Genomic DNA, 17,292 nt, shown 5'->3' with positions numbered 1-17,292 from the left:
CCATTACTGCACAGTCCAAATATGGCTTCCTCTACTATAGCCCCACCTTCAAACATTGGCTTGAGACTAAGCCAGCCTGGGGAGTCAACATACGCTTCTGGTGATCCATCCCTAGCTTTTATCCACGACGAAACGACACAGCCGCCACGTTTCGAGGACAAGTTTGAGGAAAGAAAGTATTTGAAACACAGACTTGCGCTTGCTTTTCGCATATTCGCTCAATTTGGATTCGCAGAAGGTGTCGCTGGTCATATCACCGTGCGAGATCCCGTGGAACCTAACAGTTTCTGGGTGAATCCCTTTGGCATGCACTTTAGTCTGATCAGAGATGAAGATCTGATTAGGGTTGACCACATGGGAAACGTCGTCGATGGTGGCAAGAACAGGAGATTAAATTACGGTTAGAGGACCTATCATGTCGAAAGTCTAAGTTTGTTCACTGATTTGTCTGCTGTATGAAGCTGCTTATGCCATTCACGCGCAAATTCATGCTGCGAGGCCAGATGTGCTGTGTGCGGCACATTCACATAGCGTGTATGGCCGCGCGTTCTGTGCTACCGGCAGGACTCTAGAGCCATTGACTCAAGATGCTTGCGTGTTTTACAACGATCACGTATTGTATTCGAACTTTGCTGGCGTTGTTCTAGCAGAAGAGGAAGGACGACACATCGCCGCTGCGCTGGGCAATAAAAAGGCTGCTCTTCTTGGCAATCATGGCTTGCTGACGGCCGGCGCAAGCATTGAAGCAGTCGTGGCCTGGTTCGTTCTTCTTGACAAGTGCTGCGAAGTTCAATTGCTGGCAGACGCTAGTTCTGCGGGAAGTGGCAAAGGACTGGTGAAGATTGGCGACGCGGAGGCTCAATCTACGTGGGAAGCACTTGGAAAACCCAGCGGAGGATATTTCATGGGCTTACCTCTATTCCAGGTTGCGGAAAGGGAGTTTGGTGAGTCTACTTTCCTCGGACGAGGCCTTGAGCCACTGTGAGTTTGTAGATTATATTGCAGCAACGAAGAGGGAATTCATGAAGGCGTTCAAAAACTGAAAACTACATTTAGATGTGAAAACATTTGTTTCATTGAAGCTTACCGCTTTGTATGGCGGATCCTCCTCCCGTTCGGATCTTGTGGGCTATGACTTTTTCCAAATTATCTGTCTCCAAAACTCCCAGACTTTCATTGTCAAGATGGTCATACAAGGTACCTCCACCAATCCAAATCCTTCGCAACGTATAAATGGGTGCAATCGGGTTCTCTTCCGCCCATTGCAACTTCTCTTTCGCCGTGAGTTCACTAAAAGGAACGTACTCAACACCCCACTTTGTCGCAGTTTGCTTCTCAAACTCAGAAATAATTTGATTCTGAGTAGCCACGAATGATTGCACTTTAAGTGTTTGGTTTCTGGCTTCCGTCGGCCGCTTTAATGCCGCAACCACGAACCGACCAACACTGTAGAGTATCAGCACGACTCAAGATGAAAAATAGTATATCTCAATGCTCCTACTCATGCATAGTGGTGAAACCAATCCGTTCATCACCAGTTCCGACAATGGTCGCTGTCCGGTTCCTCACGTCAAACGTACCCATTTTTGTATCTGGAGATGAGGCAACAAACAGCTCTGGGTAAGGGCCAGTTACAATATATGTGTGTCCCAGTTCTTTAACATGTTCGCGGATATAGGTTCGGACTCTCAGCTTTTCTTGGTGCGGTATCTCATCTCTTGATCCCGGCTCATACTCGATATCGGTGCCAAATTCTGAGGGAAAAAACCATTTCACATATTTCGACTCCTCCGCTATTCGAATTAGATCAATTTGTTTTCCAATAACATTGCGACCGAAAGCGCAAATAACAGTGTCGATGCCTTGATAGGCTTTCAAGACGTCGGAATCAAGGTTAACATCGCCAACTATAATCTCGACCCCATCATTTCGGAGTCTCTGGATCTCTGGTGATTTGCTCGATATGGTAGATAAGGATGTAAAAATCGCAATACGATTGAAGTCTGCCTTGTTGGCTACAAGTTGCGCAATGATGAACCGACCTATGACGCCCGTAGCGCCGAAAACCAACACATTTAAAGACTTCTCCGACATGATTTATTGCTTCGTGAAACAATCTCAAAAGAGGAGCTTTTTCTTTGCTCTCGCGAGTTCTAGAGTCTAAAAGGTATCAGTTAACATTAGAATTCCTTCAACTGCGCAATACATTACTCGGGCCAAAAAGGTGGACGGACTTTATCGCGAGGTGAGCCCACTGACGTACGAAGTCTTACCCAATCCAGCCATCTATACAAAGCAGGATCTGGTTTTTTTGCTTGGGATATCAATAGCCTGGTCAAGTCGGAAATCAGTATTTACTGCCTGCGCGCTCACGGGAACTAGTCAACCAGCGTACCATTGTTGTCTCAACGGAGATGTCCGCTCCCACCTCGCGACCTCATTACAGTCGACTGATTTAACCCGATGCATGATCTGATAATCATGGACAATCTGACCTGGCCAAAAGGGTTCAAATTATATAACATGGGCACATATCGGCTCTGACATGAAGTAGCTCAATGTTACTCACATCTCTGCCATATCAATCTTCCCATATTCGTACTGCAAGGGCACCCACCGCGCCTGTAACCAGACAGGATACAGCATACGCCGGTCATCAAGAATCCATACACCAAAAATGGGCAAGATTGTGGCCGCGATTGGCCTTTCACATGCACCAGGCGCAATTGCGTTCCCAGAAACCGCCAAACCGAAGCAGAGGGCATCGACAGAGGCAGCAACTGCGGCACTCGGCAAGACGCTTCAGGATGCCAAACCGGACATCATATTCGCCTTTCTAGACGATCACTTTGAGAACTTTTTCCGCAACCTGATGCCGACGATCGCCGTTTCGGTTGCCGATACACATGTCGGTCCAGCCGACCAGTGGATGGAGACGTTGAGGATCCCGAAGAAGTACTATTTCCCCGGCAACCCGAAGGTGGCAGAGCACTTGATCCGCTCTCTTGTTGAGCAAGGTTTCGACGTGGCGAGGACCGGGTCCGTCGAGTACGGCAACAACCTGCTCATGCCGTGGCTCCTGATGGGCTGCCACGAAACATTGCAGAATGTGTCCGTCGTGCCGATTTTCCTAAACGTCTTCACTCCGCCTCTGATGAAGTACTCGCGTGCATTTGAGTTGGGAGAGGCTTGTCGCAAGGCCGCGCTCTCGCTGCGAGACGACGTGCGTGTTGCGTTCATGTGCACCGGAGGTCTCTCCCACTGGCCGCCGTATTGGTCGCCCACCCAGGCGGGCGACCCGCCGGAAGACGAGTTCCTCAGGTTGATGAAAGAATACCAAACTGAAGGGAAGAGCGTCCTGAAAAAGTACCCGGATCTGTTCGTCCGATTCGACGACTATGAGATCGAAATGGCCAAGAAGAACGAGTATCCTCTGAATAGCAAGCACCCATTGGTCAACGACAAGTGGGATCGGATGTTTTTGGAAAAGTTCTGCGACGGAGACCGAACTTGGTTGAAGAGCCTGACGTATGAGGAAGTGGAGGAAGAAGCTGGACATGGTGGCCACGAGGTCCTGAACTGGGTTGCGCTGAGTGGAGCCATGAACGGAGACAAAGCAAAGCTGCTTCTGTACGAGCCAGTTATTGAATGGATATGTGGCATGAGTTACGTGGATTTCGAAGTGGAAAAACCAACGACATACGCCAACGGACAAGAAACGAACGGTCTCAACGCTCACGCAAATGGCGTGCACTGAATCCGTCCAATCGTTTTCTCCGTGTTGAACCAAGTTTCCTCAACTCAACATAGGGTTCTACGACAGGCGATGGACGGGAAGAATATGAGGTAAAGAACATGAAGCAGCCGAAGGCAGCTTGGCGAGCCAGTCGCGATCTTGGTAGAATGGGAAAGGCAGGCGACATGATTATTACGGATTATCGGTGCCATACTCGAGATGCTTCTCTTCCTATCTCCCTCAGTTCCTCTTCGCCACAAATTGTGGTCTGACCTGAGAGAACAATTAAAGAACAAATGTACAGTTGAGAATACTTCTTTTCAAGAAAGCATCACCCATCACAAGCCACGCTCGTTATCTGCAGTACGAAGGGAAACAAAAAAAAATTGATACCCAAATCTTCCCTCTCTGTTTTTGCTGTTTCTGGAGCCCTTCTCGTATCCATTCTTTCAATAGCAAGGTCGCAATACAAAAACTTTATAACTAGCCGCTTGTTTTGTACAAACGAGCTCATCTTTCGGTTTTCGTCCCGCGTAGTCGTCTCCAGTAGACCACGCGCCATTGCACCACAGTTTGAAGTGAAGAAAGTGACAACGTAAGGAATTGCACATATTAGAGGATAACTAAGAAAATCACGACTTCTTGGTGCCAAAGACAACACCAAGCACGATTGCCAAAATGGCAATGATGATGAGCACAATGAAGAAGCACCACCACTTGAGCTTGCGGGCACGTCGTGCATGCTCGACGCCTTTCGTGAGCTGCACATTTGCATTTTCTGTATCCTCGACGACGTGCTGCGTCTGGTCTTGCGCTGCCGCAACAGCAGCTTCCTGTACAATGACCTGCTCGGCCAAGTCTTCGAATAGCTGGTTCAGTTGCAACATCGTCTGCTCGATCTTCTGGATGTCGTTGTGGCGAGCGCGAACAGCGCCCAGGACGGAAGTCGCAGCGGCAGAGCGGTTGGATTTCAGCTGTTGTAACCCTTCGCGTTAGCTTCCTCTGCCTCACGCCATGTACGTGTTGTAGGCAAAACGTACCGCAGTCTGGAATACGCCCTCATCGCCCCAATTGGCCTCTGCAGCCTCTCTGACCTCCTCTTCGGTCGCGTCTGGGTTGACAATACGGTATTGCCTTGCAATTTGCTCTTGGTATCTCTTCTTGTATTGTTCCTCCTCATTGCGGTACTCCTGCAGCTGGTTCTTGAACTGGGTCTTCAGGTTGCGGATCTGGCTGTCCTTGGTGGCATTGCCGCCGGAGCGCGCGGCGTCCGTCTCCAGGAACTTGATCTGGTCCTTGATCTGCGTATTGAGCGCCTGTGTCTCGGCAACCAGCTGCTCGACCTGCGACGAAGCAGCGCTGTCCGGCGAGCTGATGGCGCGCTGGTGAGCCGCGGCGATGGCAGACACTTGCGAAGTCAAAGAAGCAATCTGCTTGCGCACGCCGTCGACGCGCGACAGGAAATCTGAGTTCGACATGACCGCAGGCATTGCTGGAGGTGCGGCCAGCGTATTCTGCGGCGTAGCGCCTGGTTGCGAGTAGCTGGACGTCTGGGAGTAGTTGGAAGTTTGGTGATCAAGCGGAACGGGCGCGCCTAAGCCCTGGTTCTAGATTCGCAAATACAATGTAAGCTGAGGGCTGCGGTGAGGGCCGAATGGGGCGGCTGTAATTGCTTACTCCGCTGACATATGGATTGGCAGAGCTGTACTCTCCGCCATACGGATTGCCTCCGTAGCCGCCATACTGGTCGCTCTGGTTGTAAGACATGCTTGCAACTAAGATGCGGGACTTGGAGATGGGCGCGGTGTTTGGTGGTGCAGACGGCGTGGCAGCGTCACCGGGCCACTGCGGAGATGGAGATGGGCAGGCAAGAAAAGCTGGTGGTGATGAGAGCGGAGCTGAGGAACGGGCGACTGGCGAGGGCCCGAGCTTCACCTCCAGGTCCAGCGGTCCAGCAGCTCCCGCCCGTCACCTTAGCGTACGGTACCTTTGACCACCGGGCTCCGCAGCAGGCGAACGGCAAAGCTCGAACCGGCGTCGAAGCTGCCTCGACTCGCAGTATAAAGGCAATCGATGTGGACGATAGTAGACGGGTCACTTGACTGGCCTCGTGGGCAAGGCTCTGGAGAGAGAGTAAAGACGGGGTGGACCGGCAGATGCTGACTTGCGCCTTTGTCTTTGATTCTCTGTATTCTTTTCGCCCTGCAGTCCGTGGTCGCTCGCACTTAATTATCAGCTGAACGGCTGCCTAGTCCTGGCCCATCTGGAAGCCAAAATCATTGCAGCGCAGTCGATTCTAGCCAGCTTCTATTTTTCTCTCGCCTTCACCCAGCCACGTCCGGGTTACGTCAAACGCTCGCCGATTGCTTTGCAGGCTCAAGCATCTTTGCCAATCACAGAGTGTCCCACTGCTCCCGGACCATTCGGCCCCAGGAAAACTGCTGCTTGTATCCCGTTCTCCGACCAGCAGGCATCACTCCAGAATATTCCCATGTTTGTGGGCTCTTGCTCCTCCGTGCTCTATTTGCGCGCTTAACACCTGGAGGCCACCAGGCTGAGTTAGTGCCATTTGTGAAGCACAGGCTTTGTTGCTTAGGATTGAGCTCTCGCCATACCCCCAAGCCTAGTCTGCGAGTGAAGGCGGTGTGATGTTGTTGCTGCTGATGCTTGTCTTCGTAAGCACTTCATCCCGTCATGCATGCCCGCAACACTCTCACGATCAAGTCCTTAAGAAAGCAGAATGCATCGTTCATCTCGCTTCTGGAGACAACCTGCCGGAGATCATATTCAAACCAATTGCCCGTGCCCTTCCGTCGTATCAGCCAGGTTGTTCGGCTTCGTCTGACACCACGGCTTCAATTTTTTACGCCTTATAGCCTTATACGAAAGTCTAATGCGGCCTAAAGTCGGAGAATTCGGTTTCCGAAGAACGCCGAGTACGAAAACGATGATGATTCCAATGCTCGACATCTTTCCAGACTTACTCCTACACCACCCAACTCCAACTGCTTCCATCTCCAGAGTGGGCCAAGAGCTCGCCGCGTTCCGTCCCAGACCAGAATCGAATGGTGCCGCAAAATCGGCCAAAGGAAACAAATGCAGATACTATGAGTGAACTTCAAACTCTGCGCTAGCCCTAGTACTTCGTGACTTTCAATTCTGAGGCCTCGTCTTATCCACGCGCTGCGCTATGCTGCCACATCTTTACGCGAGTTTTCCTTATTTTTCTCGGTCTAAAGACTAACATCAACACATATATAACAAGCAACTTCTGGTCAATCGTTTGAGTCACTGCCTAGATTTCAAGTAAATCGTGACTGGCATGTGGAAGTCCATCTTGTCCATGCAGATCTCAAAGCCGTGAAAGTTGTTGCAGCAAATCATCGTCCGCTGACACTGCACATAGTACGTTCAGCTGATCTTTCGGTATTATTGGTGGCCAGTGAATTAGACTGGCGATAAGGGAACCGTCTCCAGGTTCTTCGTCATTTCCCCATGACTTGGTATCGAGTTACTACACATCTCACAAAGTCTTCTATAAACACAGGTGAGATTCTTCAATGCTACCCTCGTGATCGCGCCAATCAGACATTAGGTGGATATCTAGCGCCGAAGGCGTCCTCTGTCCACGCTGCGGCACTTTCTAACAACACATCTGTCTCCTTGCAGTGCGTAAGCATGCGCTCTTTCGGCAGATCATAGAAGCCATATGTGCGATTCTCCATGCCCTGCATAACAGTCTCCAAATCGTCTCCGTCTGCGTCCGTTTGGATGTACTCTGGCTGTCTGAACCCACCGATTGGAAAATATGCCCGTTTTGACCATGTTTTCATTCTCGGCTCAAACGTTTTGCAAATGACGCGCTGAGATTTTGTGTTTGGTGCAGAACAGTCGTGGCGCAGACAGATCAATGAGCAGGCCTTTAAGTTGGGGAATATGCCTCCGTTCTGTATGCGGCTCTGCAGTGAATCAACAAAGTCTGTTGCAGGAGTTGCAGGGGGTATCCATTGTCTGTCCGAACAGCATTGGTATAATTGAGTGAACTGCCGTGTGTACAGAGTGATCGAGAGTGCTTTAAGACCAGGACATTTTTCTTCCACCCTCGAGATCGGCAAAAGAAAACTATCACACAGAGTGGATAGTCTGAGACGTAGAGTTCGTAACTGCGGTAGGATCCTACCTACCGTCTCGCAGAAGTGAGTGTTTTGTCTAAGATGCGGGTCAAACTGATCATCTCGGCCCTGGAGATCGAGTTCAAAGTTTACGACGCTTGATGGTATGCTCAAAAGAATATCCGAAAGTTTGTGCCGCACGATTTCGCTGTGCTGCCTAAGTGGTGCAGCTCGGACAGAGAAAGTTCTGATGTTTGGCAGAGCTCTGATCACATCTGTGATCGACTGCATGTGTCGAGCTCGTTCCGTGTCCTCGAAATGTATTTCGATGCTCAAACTATGGATCCATGACCCAATGCCGTCAGTCGTCCAAGGTTGTGACCAGAGCTTCGTCGTTGTGTCAAAGAATCGAGCGGATGGAATGAAATTGTACCGGCTGATGGATGAAAAGTCCGCATCCTCTTGGATAAGGGCAGTCTGGTAATTGACGTCTATGACAAAGTGTCTGTAGAGCACTGTCATACCCACGCGATACCACTGCTTCGAAACACGGAGACTTGAAGCTAGGTCTGACATGGGGTCTTTAGAAGAACTGTTGAATCGTACAGCAACGAAGATCCCGAGCAGGATTTCATCAGGTAATGATGATATGCTGGAGCCAGTGTGAAACAATGAGCACGCGATTCGGTCGAACTCTTTGCACACCAATCTCGAATTGCGGACTGATAACTCATCTCCTTCACTGATGAGTGCTTCGAAAATGAGCTGTATGATAGGAGCTGGAAGTGGTGAACTAATTTCTCTGTGAGAACTGAGCTGCGAATGCACTACAGCAGAATCTCTCCGATTACCCATGCTCTTTGCTCGCAAGCTTGCAGGATTGTCTTTGTTGCTCCGTCCAAATGAATGAACATTGAACAGATTGCGGAATAGATTTGGTGCAAAGAATTTTGATGAGATCACCTTGTGCTTCGAGTTTCCTGCGACCATGGTTTCATCGATCTTGAGAAACGAAATTATAAAGAACGAAAACTGCATTTAGAATAATTCAAGAAATTTGAACCTCCATTTATCTGGTAGCCTAAAAGGAGGCGGGAAGATCAAGACAAACTTAATTGTGATAGTAAAACCTGCGCCTCAAGCCACTCGCTTGCTCTGTAGTTCTAGCCAGAAAATGCACTGCCACCTCAGCCACTATAACTGTTATTGAGAATAAGACAAAGGGGGGTTCAAAGCTGTAAAATCGAGAATGTTCAAAGACAAATTATATTCGAGTTGTCTAGAAGTCAGCCTCCAGATCTTCAACCGAACTTGATCTTAATTCTTGGGAATTTCCGGAGTTTAAACTTTGAACGGTGACGCCACAGACCAGTTTCGTTCCAACCTCGTCTAAATCTTCTCAACTCTGTCGAACCATATCAGATCTCCATCTAACGCTTGTTCAAGCTCGATGCCAAATCGGGCTGGCTTTTTTGAAAGCTCTTCAAGTTCGAATGCAACTTTAACAGGCCAAGATTGCCCATCTAAGTGATCTCGAATCCGTGCGCGAAATCTATTACCGCTCAAGTGCCACAAATCGAGATAGAAAGGAAATGAGCGATCGGTGCAATTAGCATGAAGGTGGTCCTCCTTTACGTCAAGTATGATTGCGTGGTAGCCTTTATTTCGATAGCAGCCAGCATAGTCAGCAATTTTCAAGCCTGACGAAGCTTCCATCTCTGCATCGTCCAGATTCTTGTCACCTTCGTCATCATTGTCAGTATCATTTCGAAATTTTTCCATATTTATTTTGTGCCAATCCAGACGAATGGAGGCTTGTACCTCGACAAAATTGTCAATGACCATCATCGCAATAGTCTCAATGCAACTGTTCGCGCCCTCATTTCCGTTCGCGAACAGTACTATGCCGCAGTCCAGATGAGGCAGAAATTTCATGCAAGCCGCAAATCCCCAAACTGTCCCATCGTGTCCCACGATCTGATGTCCACGATAAGTGCAGACCTCCCATCCTAACGCATAGAGGATGTGGCTGAATCCGTTTTTTGGTTGCCGTTCCGGGCAGGCAATTGTTCGCGGCTTTTTAAGCTCCTCATGGCTCGATTTTGAAAGAGGTTTTGACTGTTTCAACATGCATTTGATCCACTTTGCGTAGTCTGACACTGTGCTGAAGACGGATCCAGCACCTAAGCCTTCTGGTTGGTCGAAGAAAGGCAAAGGTTTTTGAACGTTTTCAACCTCAGACCAGTAATATCCCGTTGCCAGGTTTGATTTTACATGCTCGAAGGCAGATGTTCCAGGTATATTCAAATAAGTATTCGTCATTTCCAGAGGGGTCCAGATCCTTTCACGCAGGAAATCTGAAAAAGATTGCCCAGAAGTTTCTGCAACAAGATGAGCTGCTACTGTGTACATCATGTTGCAATACTGGTATGTTGTTCTTAGAGGTTTCGACAAAGGAAGATTTCGTAAGTTTCGTGTAATGGATTTTGGGTTATCAGGTTTCTCTGCTCGGATACCGAGATAAGAGTCATCATGACGAGGCATTCCACTTCTATGGCTTAAAATGTCTTCGACTGTGACATTTTTAGTGAACTGAGGATCTGAAAGAACAAAATCATCAGGGAGAAATTCGTTGACGGGGGTTTCAAAGCTTCGCGCAGCAATTCTGCTGTCCTCTTTTTTCTGACAGTCTTCGATGACTAGTGCAACAGCGGCAGCTGTAAACGATTTTGAAGTACTTCCGCAGTCGAATAGAGTTTTGTCATCCACAAGTTTTCCCTCTTCTATATTTGAAAATCCGAAGTTTTTGACATATGTTTCATTTGCGTCAACTACGGCGAGGGCAATGCCAGGCACTTTCCATTCCACCAACAGCCGTTGAACTTGGCTGTCAAACTCCTTGCTCTTAATTGCAGAGAGACCCATACTGGAAAGTCCGATTCCAGATTCTGGAAAGAAAGATCGAATTCAAGTGCGACATGATTTCCTGGGCGTGCCGAAAAGCTTTGTTCCACTAGTGAATACGAAGGCGGTATCTGCATTGAGTTACCAGCGACATCGGAAGAGATTGTATTTCATAACTCCTCGTTCTATGGTTTGACTTGAACGCTGGGTTGAACTTAACTGTGCCAAGGACCAGGAGTAAGCACTAAGATGACCAGCAGTTTCTTGAGCCTTGGAAAGTTTTGATGGATTCCATACTCGAATCAGTGTTTTCTCGAATGAGACTTCATTTTCATGCGAAGTTCGAGGACAAACTATGTGTATCAAACTCTGTCAATTTAGGTGTTTCACTGTCAAGTCCAAAAGGTTCGCACGAGGGGTGGTCAACATTTTCAATCGCGACAGCCAAAAGTCGTGATCTAAGGATCCATTGACTTACACATCAAGAGCGAAACGGTGAGATTAGGAAGGAAAAGGGTGCTTTGAATCCAAAGCCTCCCATCCAGAGAAACATAGATAAGAGTCTTTTACTTTAAGTAATCTGTTAACGACGTAAGTTAGATCACAAATCATGTGATCAATTGCCTAGTTGGCCACTGATCGCTTGCCATTTTGACGATGATAGAAAGGGATTGGGTTAAATCATTCGGTTAGATCCCGGAACGCAATCGAGTCCAGTATCTCCACTGATTTGGACGTCGCTTAAGATCACTTGTAACACTCAGGCTTTTTTTGTCAACACTAGAATTCCAGGAGTCTCCAGTGTCAATTTTCTTCATTCATGCACGTTAAGTAGATGCGGAGACCCAGATAATCTGACCGTGAAAATCTATCATAAGTTAGAGAAGTGGCAAATGTTATTTTATAGATTCATCCAACGGACTGAAATCCTATACGCCATCTGGCAGTGCGAGTGCTTGAAGAACAGCGTTGTCGACGTCCAAGGAGTGACAGAGATGCTTCTTCAACTTCTTATTCCGGATATCAATGGGACGTGAGAAGATGAATTTGATGTGGTGGCCCGACAACTGCCTTCTTGCACATGGACTAAAGAAATGCTGCACGCAGCGTTGAAAAGCGGACGTTGACCTGGACGATCAAGACGATCTTCCCCGATTGCAGCTCCTTCATCGAAGCTGTGACCTCATCAAGCCAAAATGGGAAATATCCGACCGTTGAAATTACTAGATACGGAGATCCATTGGATCAAGAGGCTTTTGACCGTATGCAGGTGATGCGATAATCGTCCAGGTGAAGAGCATTTCGGAGAATAACGCACAGGTAGAACCGCAAAACTAGACGCACGGTCATGATGTGGATTACGCACTTGCGCAATTACCATCACCACCTGGGATAATCCCCGCAACGCGCCAGAGCCGCATTTCAGCAAAAAAGATGTGAGAAACGTATGAACACATGCGCGATCACTAAGCTCAACACCCCCCCACAATGGCCAGTTTCGTTGGCTCTGCGGTCGTCGTGACTCTCAAGCAGGGCGCCGTGATCCAGGGCTTCGTGCAAGCCGTGGACGCAGCAAGTGCGTCGTTGGTGCTCAAGGATGGTATGCAATGATCCGCCCGTTATGCAGAATGCACATGATTAACCACTCTTAGCATTCCTTCCCAACACCGGACAACGTCTTGGAACATTTACGGCACAGGGCCCAGCAATTGCAGATCTGCAGGTTGTTGAGGCGCCGCCTCTATCGACCGCATCGCAGCAAACGAGCGTCATCTCGAGTGGCCTGGCCCAGACGACGAATGCAACGCAACTGTCGCACCCTCCAACACAATCAGAACAGTTTCAAGACCCTGCTATATTAAGTTATGGACGCAAGCCTACGGGAAACACCAACGCAAACCCACAAGTGCCCGGCGTGGCTCAGGAAGCTCAGTCCATACCGGCTTTTAGTGCACCCACAGGGCCTAAGGTTGCTCCGGCTAATGACACTGCCAACAAGAAGCCGATAACGAAGCAGAAGGCACAGGCCCCGCAGTCAGCGTTGCAGACACAGTTTGCGAATCTAGGTCTTGATGGTGTGCGCTCACAAGACCCGCTTAGCGAGACCGATGGACCCCCTGCCCCATTGAACACAGTGCGGAGGGTGAGTCTGACGAAGACACGGACGGGCAAACCTATGGATGATGACATACCAGCGAATGGAGATATCATCAAAAAGAAGGGGAAAAAGAAGAGGAGAGACGGGGTTGCAAATGCTGGCTTGGATAATGAAGCTGATGTAGAACCATCACCAGATACGCGCAGGGGCGTATCTGCGCAGTACAGAGGGAAAGGCTGGCGACAGACACCGATGCTACAAGACCCTGTTATGCCTGATAGCCCAAAGAAGCAGGAGAACAAGACTGGAGTCAGGCGAAGCCGAAAGCAAAGAGCCATGGAGAAAGAAGCTTCAAACAATGGCTGGGCCACGGAGGATGCGACGGACATACAGGAGCTGGGAGAGTTCGATTTTGCCGGGAACCTTTCGAAATTTGACAAGCGCTCCGTGTTTGACCAGATTCGCACAGAGGACACTACTGCAGATGAGGATCGCTTAGTGCATTTCAATAAGAACGCGAGGCCGGGCACATATGGAGGCAAAAACTACCACCCTACAGAGAACGTGCTTGACAGCCCCAAAGTGGCACCAGTTTCTCGTTTAAGTAACCCTGAATCCGACTCAGATGATGCCTTCGACCAAGACAGCACACGCCCGGTGCGGAGGATAAACTCGAGAGCTTCCAGCAGAAGACCTGCCTATCGGACCGGCAGCGGTGTGGCTGATGACACAGGCTCGCTCAAAGATTTTGCTCGATCTGCGCGATCGTTGCGTCCGACATACGCTGGGTCATCCTCACATGGAGCTGGTGGCAGTCCAAATCCGCAGCGCTACACACCACCGGAGTCTCCCGCAAGCAGTCTGACGCTCGGTGCGCATTTCAGAATCGCGACAACGAATCGACCTTGCCCAACGATCATGCCTGCGGGCATGGCAGCTATCGAGGAAGTCGCCGAAACCGAGTTCGGACTGACCACCGAGATCATGACTGAAAATGCTGGGAGAGGTATCGCCGAAGTTGCTATGGCCACCATTAACACGAACTCGGCGAAGAGAAATGCAAGAGACTCCCACAGCAGGGATACAAGACCGTGGGCACTCATCATAGCGGGCAATCACAAGCCAGGGGCCCGAGCCCTGGCAGCCTGTCGACATTTGCGTAGCAGGAATATCCGCACGCTCACCTGTCTTTTGGGTTTTGATAGACAAACTGTTGAACTTGAGCGCGAAGTGAGGAAGCAGGCCGATATTCTGGTCAAAATGAACGGGTATGTGCGAGGCTGGTCGGATACCAAGAATTATCTCAGCAAAGAGGGGCAGCCCGATCTAATTATTGACTCTCTGATGGCTGCGAGCAAGCCCTTCGATGTCCTCAGCCTTGAGGACCAGAAGGCCGTGATTGAAATCGTCAATTGGACCAGGAAAGCTAGTCCTGCGAGATGTGTCACGCTAAGTGTGGACATGCCTTGCGGGATCAACGGATCGACAGGTAAGTCATGTCCATGTCCAATCTTTGACGCGTCCCGGCACACGAATCTAATTCTATTTTAAGGAGAGCCATCACTTCTCGATCCTACGACCGGCACTGCCCTTCAAATCCAGACGAATCACATCGTCTGCATAGGCGCGCCTCGCATCGGTCTATTGCGAGCCATGCAGAAAACCGCCCTGCACAAGGCAGCTCAATCCGGTTCGTCGGCAGCCCAATTCTCGCCCGAGCTCCTGAACGCGCAAATCTGGGTCGTGGACATCGGCGTAGAGAAGGCGTGGAAGAGAAGCGGCCTGGCTGGCAGCAGGGGCGTCAAATTCGGAAGCGACTGGGTGGTTCCTATCAAACTCGTGGAGGGAAACATGGACGACGCGCGTTAGATTAGATCCATTTTCTCACTTTGGCACTTCTCTAAGTTGAGCGCCGGTGTATTATTTAGCGACTTCTTTTATTTTATATTTTTCTTTGCTTTAGGGCGATATCTAAGAAGCCACCCCGCGAGGGTGTGATGAGGTGCATAAATATATCACGTAAAATGAAGTCATTACCAGAGTCTTAACCAGGCTCCATTTTTCCTCGTTGCTTCAAAGCCGCGTGAGCTTCCTCGCTCGGTCCGATGCAATTTCGCACATGGCCTGGGAGACGCGGTTAGGTCCTCCGTCACAATTTGAGGGGGCAAGGAGATGGGATTCAAAACATGCCTTGATGGCTTCCTTCCTTTCGGCAGTGATATCACCCCGCTGGATCCTCCGCCGCATGTCCTCAAAGATGACAGGTCTCGAACGACCGTTGACAAACACGCTGCGAACGTGAAAAAGGACACCGATCAGCACGTGAAACAACCAATACCGTGACGGCAGGAGGAGCAGTCCAAAGGGACGAAGGAAAGAGAACTCACACGTAGCGCAGCCCAGGAAACCGCGCCTCGTACTCGGCGTTGAGCTTCGCCAGCGTCTCCATCTCGGCCGCGATCTCGGCCTCGCTTCTCTGATCGCCGCTCGCCTTCGCCATCGCCGCCTGCTCCATCCGGCTCAGCTTAGAGTCAACCTTCTTCTCACCTAGCCGAGGGTGAGAGCCCAGGATCTGCTCGAGCCACTCGGTGTCGCTGGTGGAGGCCGACTCGGCGAGCTCAGTAAGCTGTATGCCAATCGCGGCGATTAGGTCATCGTACGTACGGAAGGAATGAGTGCTCTCTGTGGATGTGAGCGGAAGAGAGAGGGTGTGCAGAGCTTGGGACGGCTCGAAGAGAAGATCGAGTATTTGGGCGCGCGTGGAAGTGGGGAGAGAGGGGAGGGTGGAGACGGGGGGAAGAGTATCTAGGGATTCTGCCATGGTTGGTGTTGCTGGCGTCTTACCACCTGTTGGCGGGCGATTCAGATTGTTGATGAAGGGAAGAGATTAAAGTTTCAATTTGAAAGGGTTCGTAGCTAGATGAAGATCCTATATCGCATCACTAGTTCTCTCGGAGCTCGCCGTCTCGCCGGGGAAGAAAACTTCGCGCTGTACAGGCGGGTAACCGGCACAAAACAGGAAATATGATTATACAGGCCCTCACTGAAAATTTGGACACCCATACTCGCTCTTTATCGGACATGTCCAGCCTCGTTCGCGTGCTATTATCACGTGTCGAGTGTCTAATTCATTACAGAGATACGGCAGGGCGTGGGACGTCAGCGCACTCACTGGGTACGCAGATCTATAGGTGTGGCGACGCCGCTACGTAAGATGCACATCCACGCCTCATACATGAACAATGGCTCATCGCGATCATCTTATCATGCCCCTCACAAGGCTTGTGAAACGCCTCATCGATGCCATCACTCTGCTAGAGATACAAGGATGAGCAGAAGCGCCGTGCGCAGCTCACGCCACAGCTGGTGGTCCGAGCCAATGGGATGACGTCGGCGATCTTTTCGCCTGTGGCTGTGCGTTAGTCTTGTCCAGCGGGTCCATGGACTTTTGTAGAAAAAAGCTTGTTTGGGCGATGGCTGGTCTTTGCGTTTGCGTTGCCAAGTCAAAACGATGGCCGCGGGTTGTTCTTCTGGCGGAGATCCGGACCCGAAAGTCTGCCGTACGAGTTGTGAAAGCTGACAAAGGGGCGGTCTGCCACGGACGGAAATGCATGCGATGGAAAGCAGAAGCTCTGGCAAACGCAGAAAAGGTACGAGAGCGACGCGTGTAAGCAAACAGAAGAGCAGCAGAGAGCCTCGAAGAGAAGATGGCCTAACAAGTTTGACGTGATAAAAGTGGATGTGGGGACAGAAACACAGGAAACAAAGCCTGGACGCAGGCCAAGTTCAAGAAATCATCCCAGGCTGGCGCGTGCCATCACAGCCATGGCTCGGTTGAACGTTCCTTCCTGCTTTTGTCCAATGGCGCGTCGGACACACGCCCGTTGGCTCCTGCCCAGACAAGACCATGCGTGAGCAGCCCTTACGTCATTGTCGCTGCTCTTCCAGCCAGCGCCGCCATATAAACCAGGCGCATGCTGCTCGTGTTCTGGACCAGCTTCCTTCACTACAAACCATCTCACTGCAGGCCCAACAGCTAATCTATCCTCGCATCCCATCCACTATTCTTTTTTCACAGCCACGGCCCGCCGCAGCACCTTCACGGGACGAGCCAAAATGCCTTTCACCGGCTCAGACATCATCAAGATCATCTTCGCCATCATCCTGCCACCGCTCGGTGTCTTCCTTGAGCGCGGATGCAACGCCGACTTCCTAATCAACATTTTGTTGACCATTCTTGGGTATGTGTCTCTCTTCGCCTCCCCGCATCGTCCTTCCAACCCAGTATGCTGATGCGCCCGCCCAAACAGGTACATCCCAGGCATCATCCACGCTTTGTACATCATATTGAAGTATTAGGCCACCCAGCCACCATGTAATCACGCGCAACTGGCGGCAATACATGACAACGCATGAATGGTCATGCTGCCGTTAATCAAAGA

At 50.1% G+C, this 17,292-nt stretch overlaps 7 protein-coding genes across 8 annotated transcripts; 2 read left to right on the top strand and 5 right to left on the bottom strand.

Moving 5' to 3' along the window:
• Positions 1-1,073: 1,073 nt before the first annotated feature.
• PV09_08200 (uncharacterized protein) lies at positions 1,074-3,627 on the bottom strand (the record flags this gene model as incomplete). Its single annotated transcript, XM_016362062.1, has 4 exons — positions 2,396-3,627; positions 2,235-2,331; positions 1,502-2,160; positions 1,074-1,446 (listed from the first exon to the last, which is right to left on the bottom strand). The coding sequence occupies exons 3-4, from the start codon at positions 2,092-2,094 to the stop codon at positions 1,074-1,076; spliced, it is 966 nt and encodes a 321-aa protein (XP_016210182.1). The 5' UTR covers positions 2,095-2,160; positions 2,235-2,331; positions 2,396-3,627.
• On the top strand, positions 2,678-3,757 carry PV09_08199 (uncharacterized protein; the record flags this gene model as incomplete). Its single annotated transcript, XM_016362061.1, has 1 exon — positions 2,678-3,757. One exon carries the CDS (start codon positions 2,678-2,680, stop codon positions 3,755-3,757), a length of 1,080 nt encoding a protein of 359 aa, XP_016210181.1.
• Positions 3,758-3,847: 90 nt separating this feature from the next.
• Positions 3,848-5,792, bottom strand: PV09_08198 (uncharacterized protein). Its single transcript, XM_016362060.1, has 3 exons — positions 5,414-5,792; positions 4,777-5,343; positions 3,848-4,710 (listed from the first exon to the last, which is right to left on the bottom strand). The coding sequence occupies exons 1-3, from the start codon at positions 5,501-5,503 to the stop codon at positions 4,369-4,371; spliced, it is 999 nt and encodes a 332-aa protein (XP_016210180.1). The 5' UTR covers positions 5,504-5,792; the 3' UTR covers positions 3,848-4,368.
• A 1,156-nt stretch (positions 5,793-6,948) lies between these two features.
• PV09_08197 (uncharacterized protein) lies at positions 6,949-8,953 on the bottom strand. Its single transcript, XM_016362059.1, has one exon. It carries the CDS (start codon positions 8,884-8,886, stop codon positions 7,321-7,323), a length of 1,566 nt encoding a protein of 521 aa, XP_016210179.1. The 5' UTR covers positions 8,887-8,953; the 3' UTR covers positions 6,949-7,320.
• Positions 8,954-9,099: 146 nt separating this feature from the next.
• On the bottom strand, positions 9,100-10,974 carry PV09_08196 (uncharacterized protein). The gene has a single exon (XM_016362058.1). The coding sequence runs from the start codon at positions 10,771-10,773 to the stop codon at positions 9,238-9,240; it is 1,536 nt and encodes a 511-aa protein (XP_016210178.1). The 5' UTR covers positions 10,774-10,974; the 3' UTR covers positions 9,100-9,237.
• Positions 10,975-12,201: 1,227 nt separating this feature from the next.
• Positions 12,202-14,899, top strand: PV09_08195 (uncharacterized protein). Its single transcript, XM_016362057.1, has 3 exons — positions 12,202-12,352; positions 12,405-14,339; positions 14,403-14,899. The coding sequence occupies exons 1-3, from the start codon at positions 12,241-12,243 to the stop codon at positions 14,717-14,719; spliced, it is 2,364 nt and encodes a 787-aa protein (XP_016210177.1). The 5' UTR covers positions 12,202-12,240; the 3' UTR covers positions 14,720-14,899.
• PV09_08194 lies at positions 14,695-15,879 on the bottom strand. Of its 2 annotated transcripts, XM_016362055.1 has the most exons (3): positions 15,238-15,879; positions 15,041-15,140; positions 14,695-14,974 (listed from the first exon to the last, which is right to left on the bottom strand). In XM_016362055.1, the coding sequence occupies exons 1-3, from the start codon at positions 15,669-15,671 to the stop codon at positions 14,924-14,926; spliced, it is 585 nt and encodes a 194-aa protein (XP_016210175.1). In that variant the 5' UTR covers positions 15,672-15,879; the 3' UTR covers positions 14,695-14,923. The 2 variants fall into 2 exon arrangements, with proteins under 2 accessions (XP_016210175.1, XP_016210176.1); XM_016362056.1 differs by having other exon boundaries at positions 15,041-15,879.
• Positions 15,880-17,292: the final 1,413 nt, after the last annotated feature.

This window comes from Verruconis gallopava, assembly GCF_000836295.1.
Source record: "Verruconis gallopava strain CBS 43764 unplaced genomic scaffold supercont1.37, whole genome shotgun sequence".
NCBI classification, from domain to species: domain Eukaryota; kingdom Fungi; phylum Ascomycota; class Dothideomycetes; order Venturiales; family Sympoventuriaceae; genus Verruconis; species Verruconis gallopava.
The sequence above is the reverse complement of the archived record's forward strand: the minus strand, read 5'-3'. Positions and strand labels throughout refer to the sequence as shown.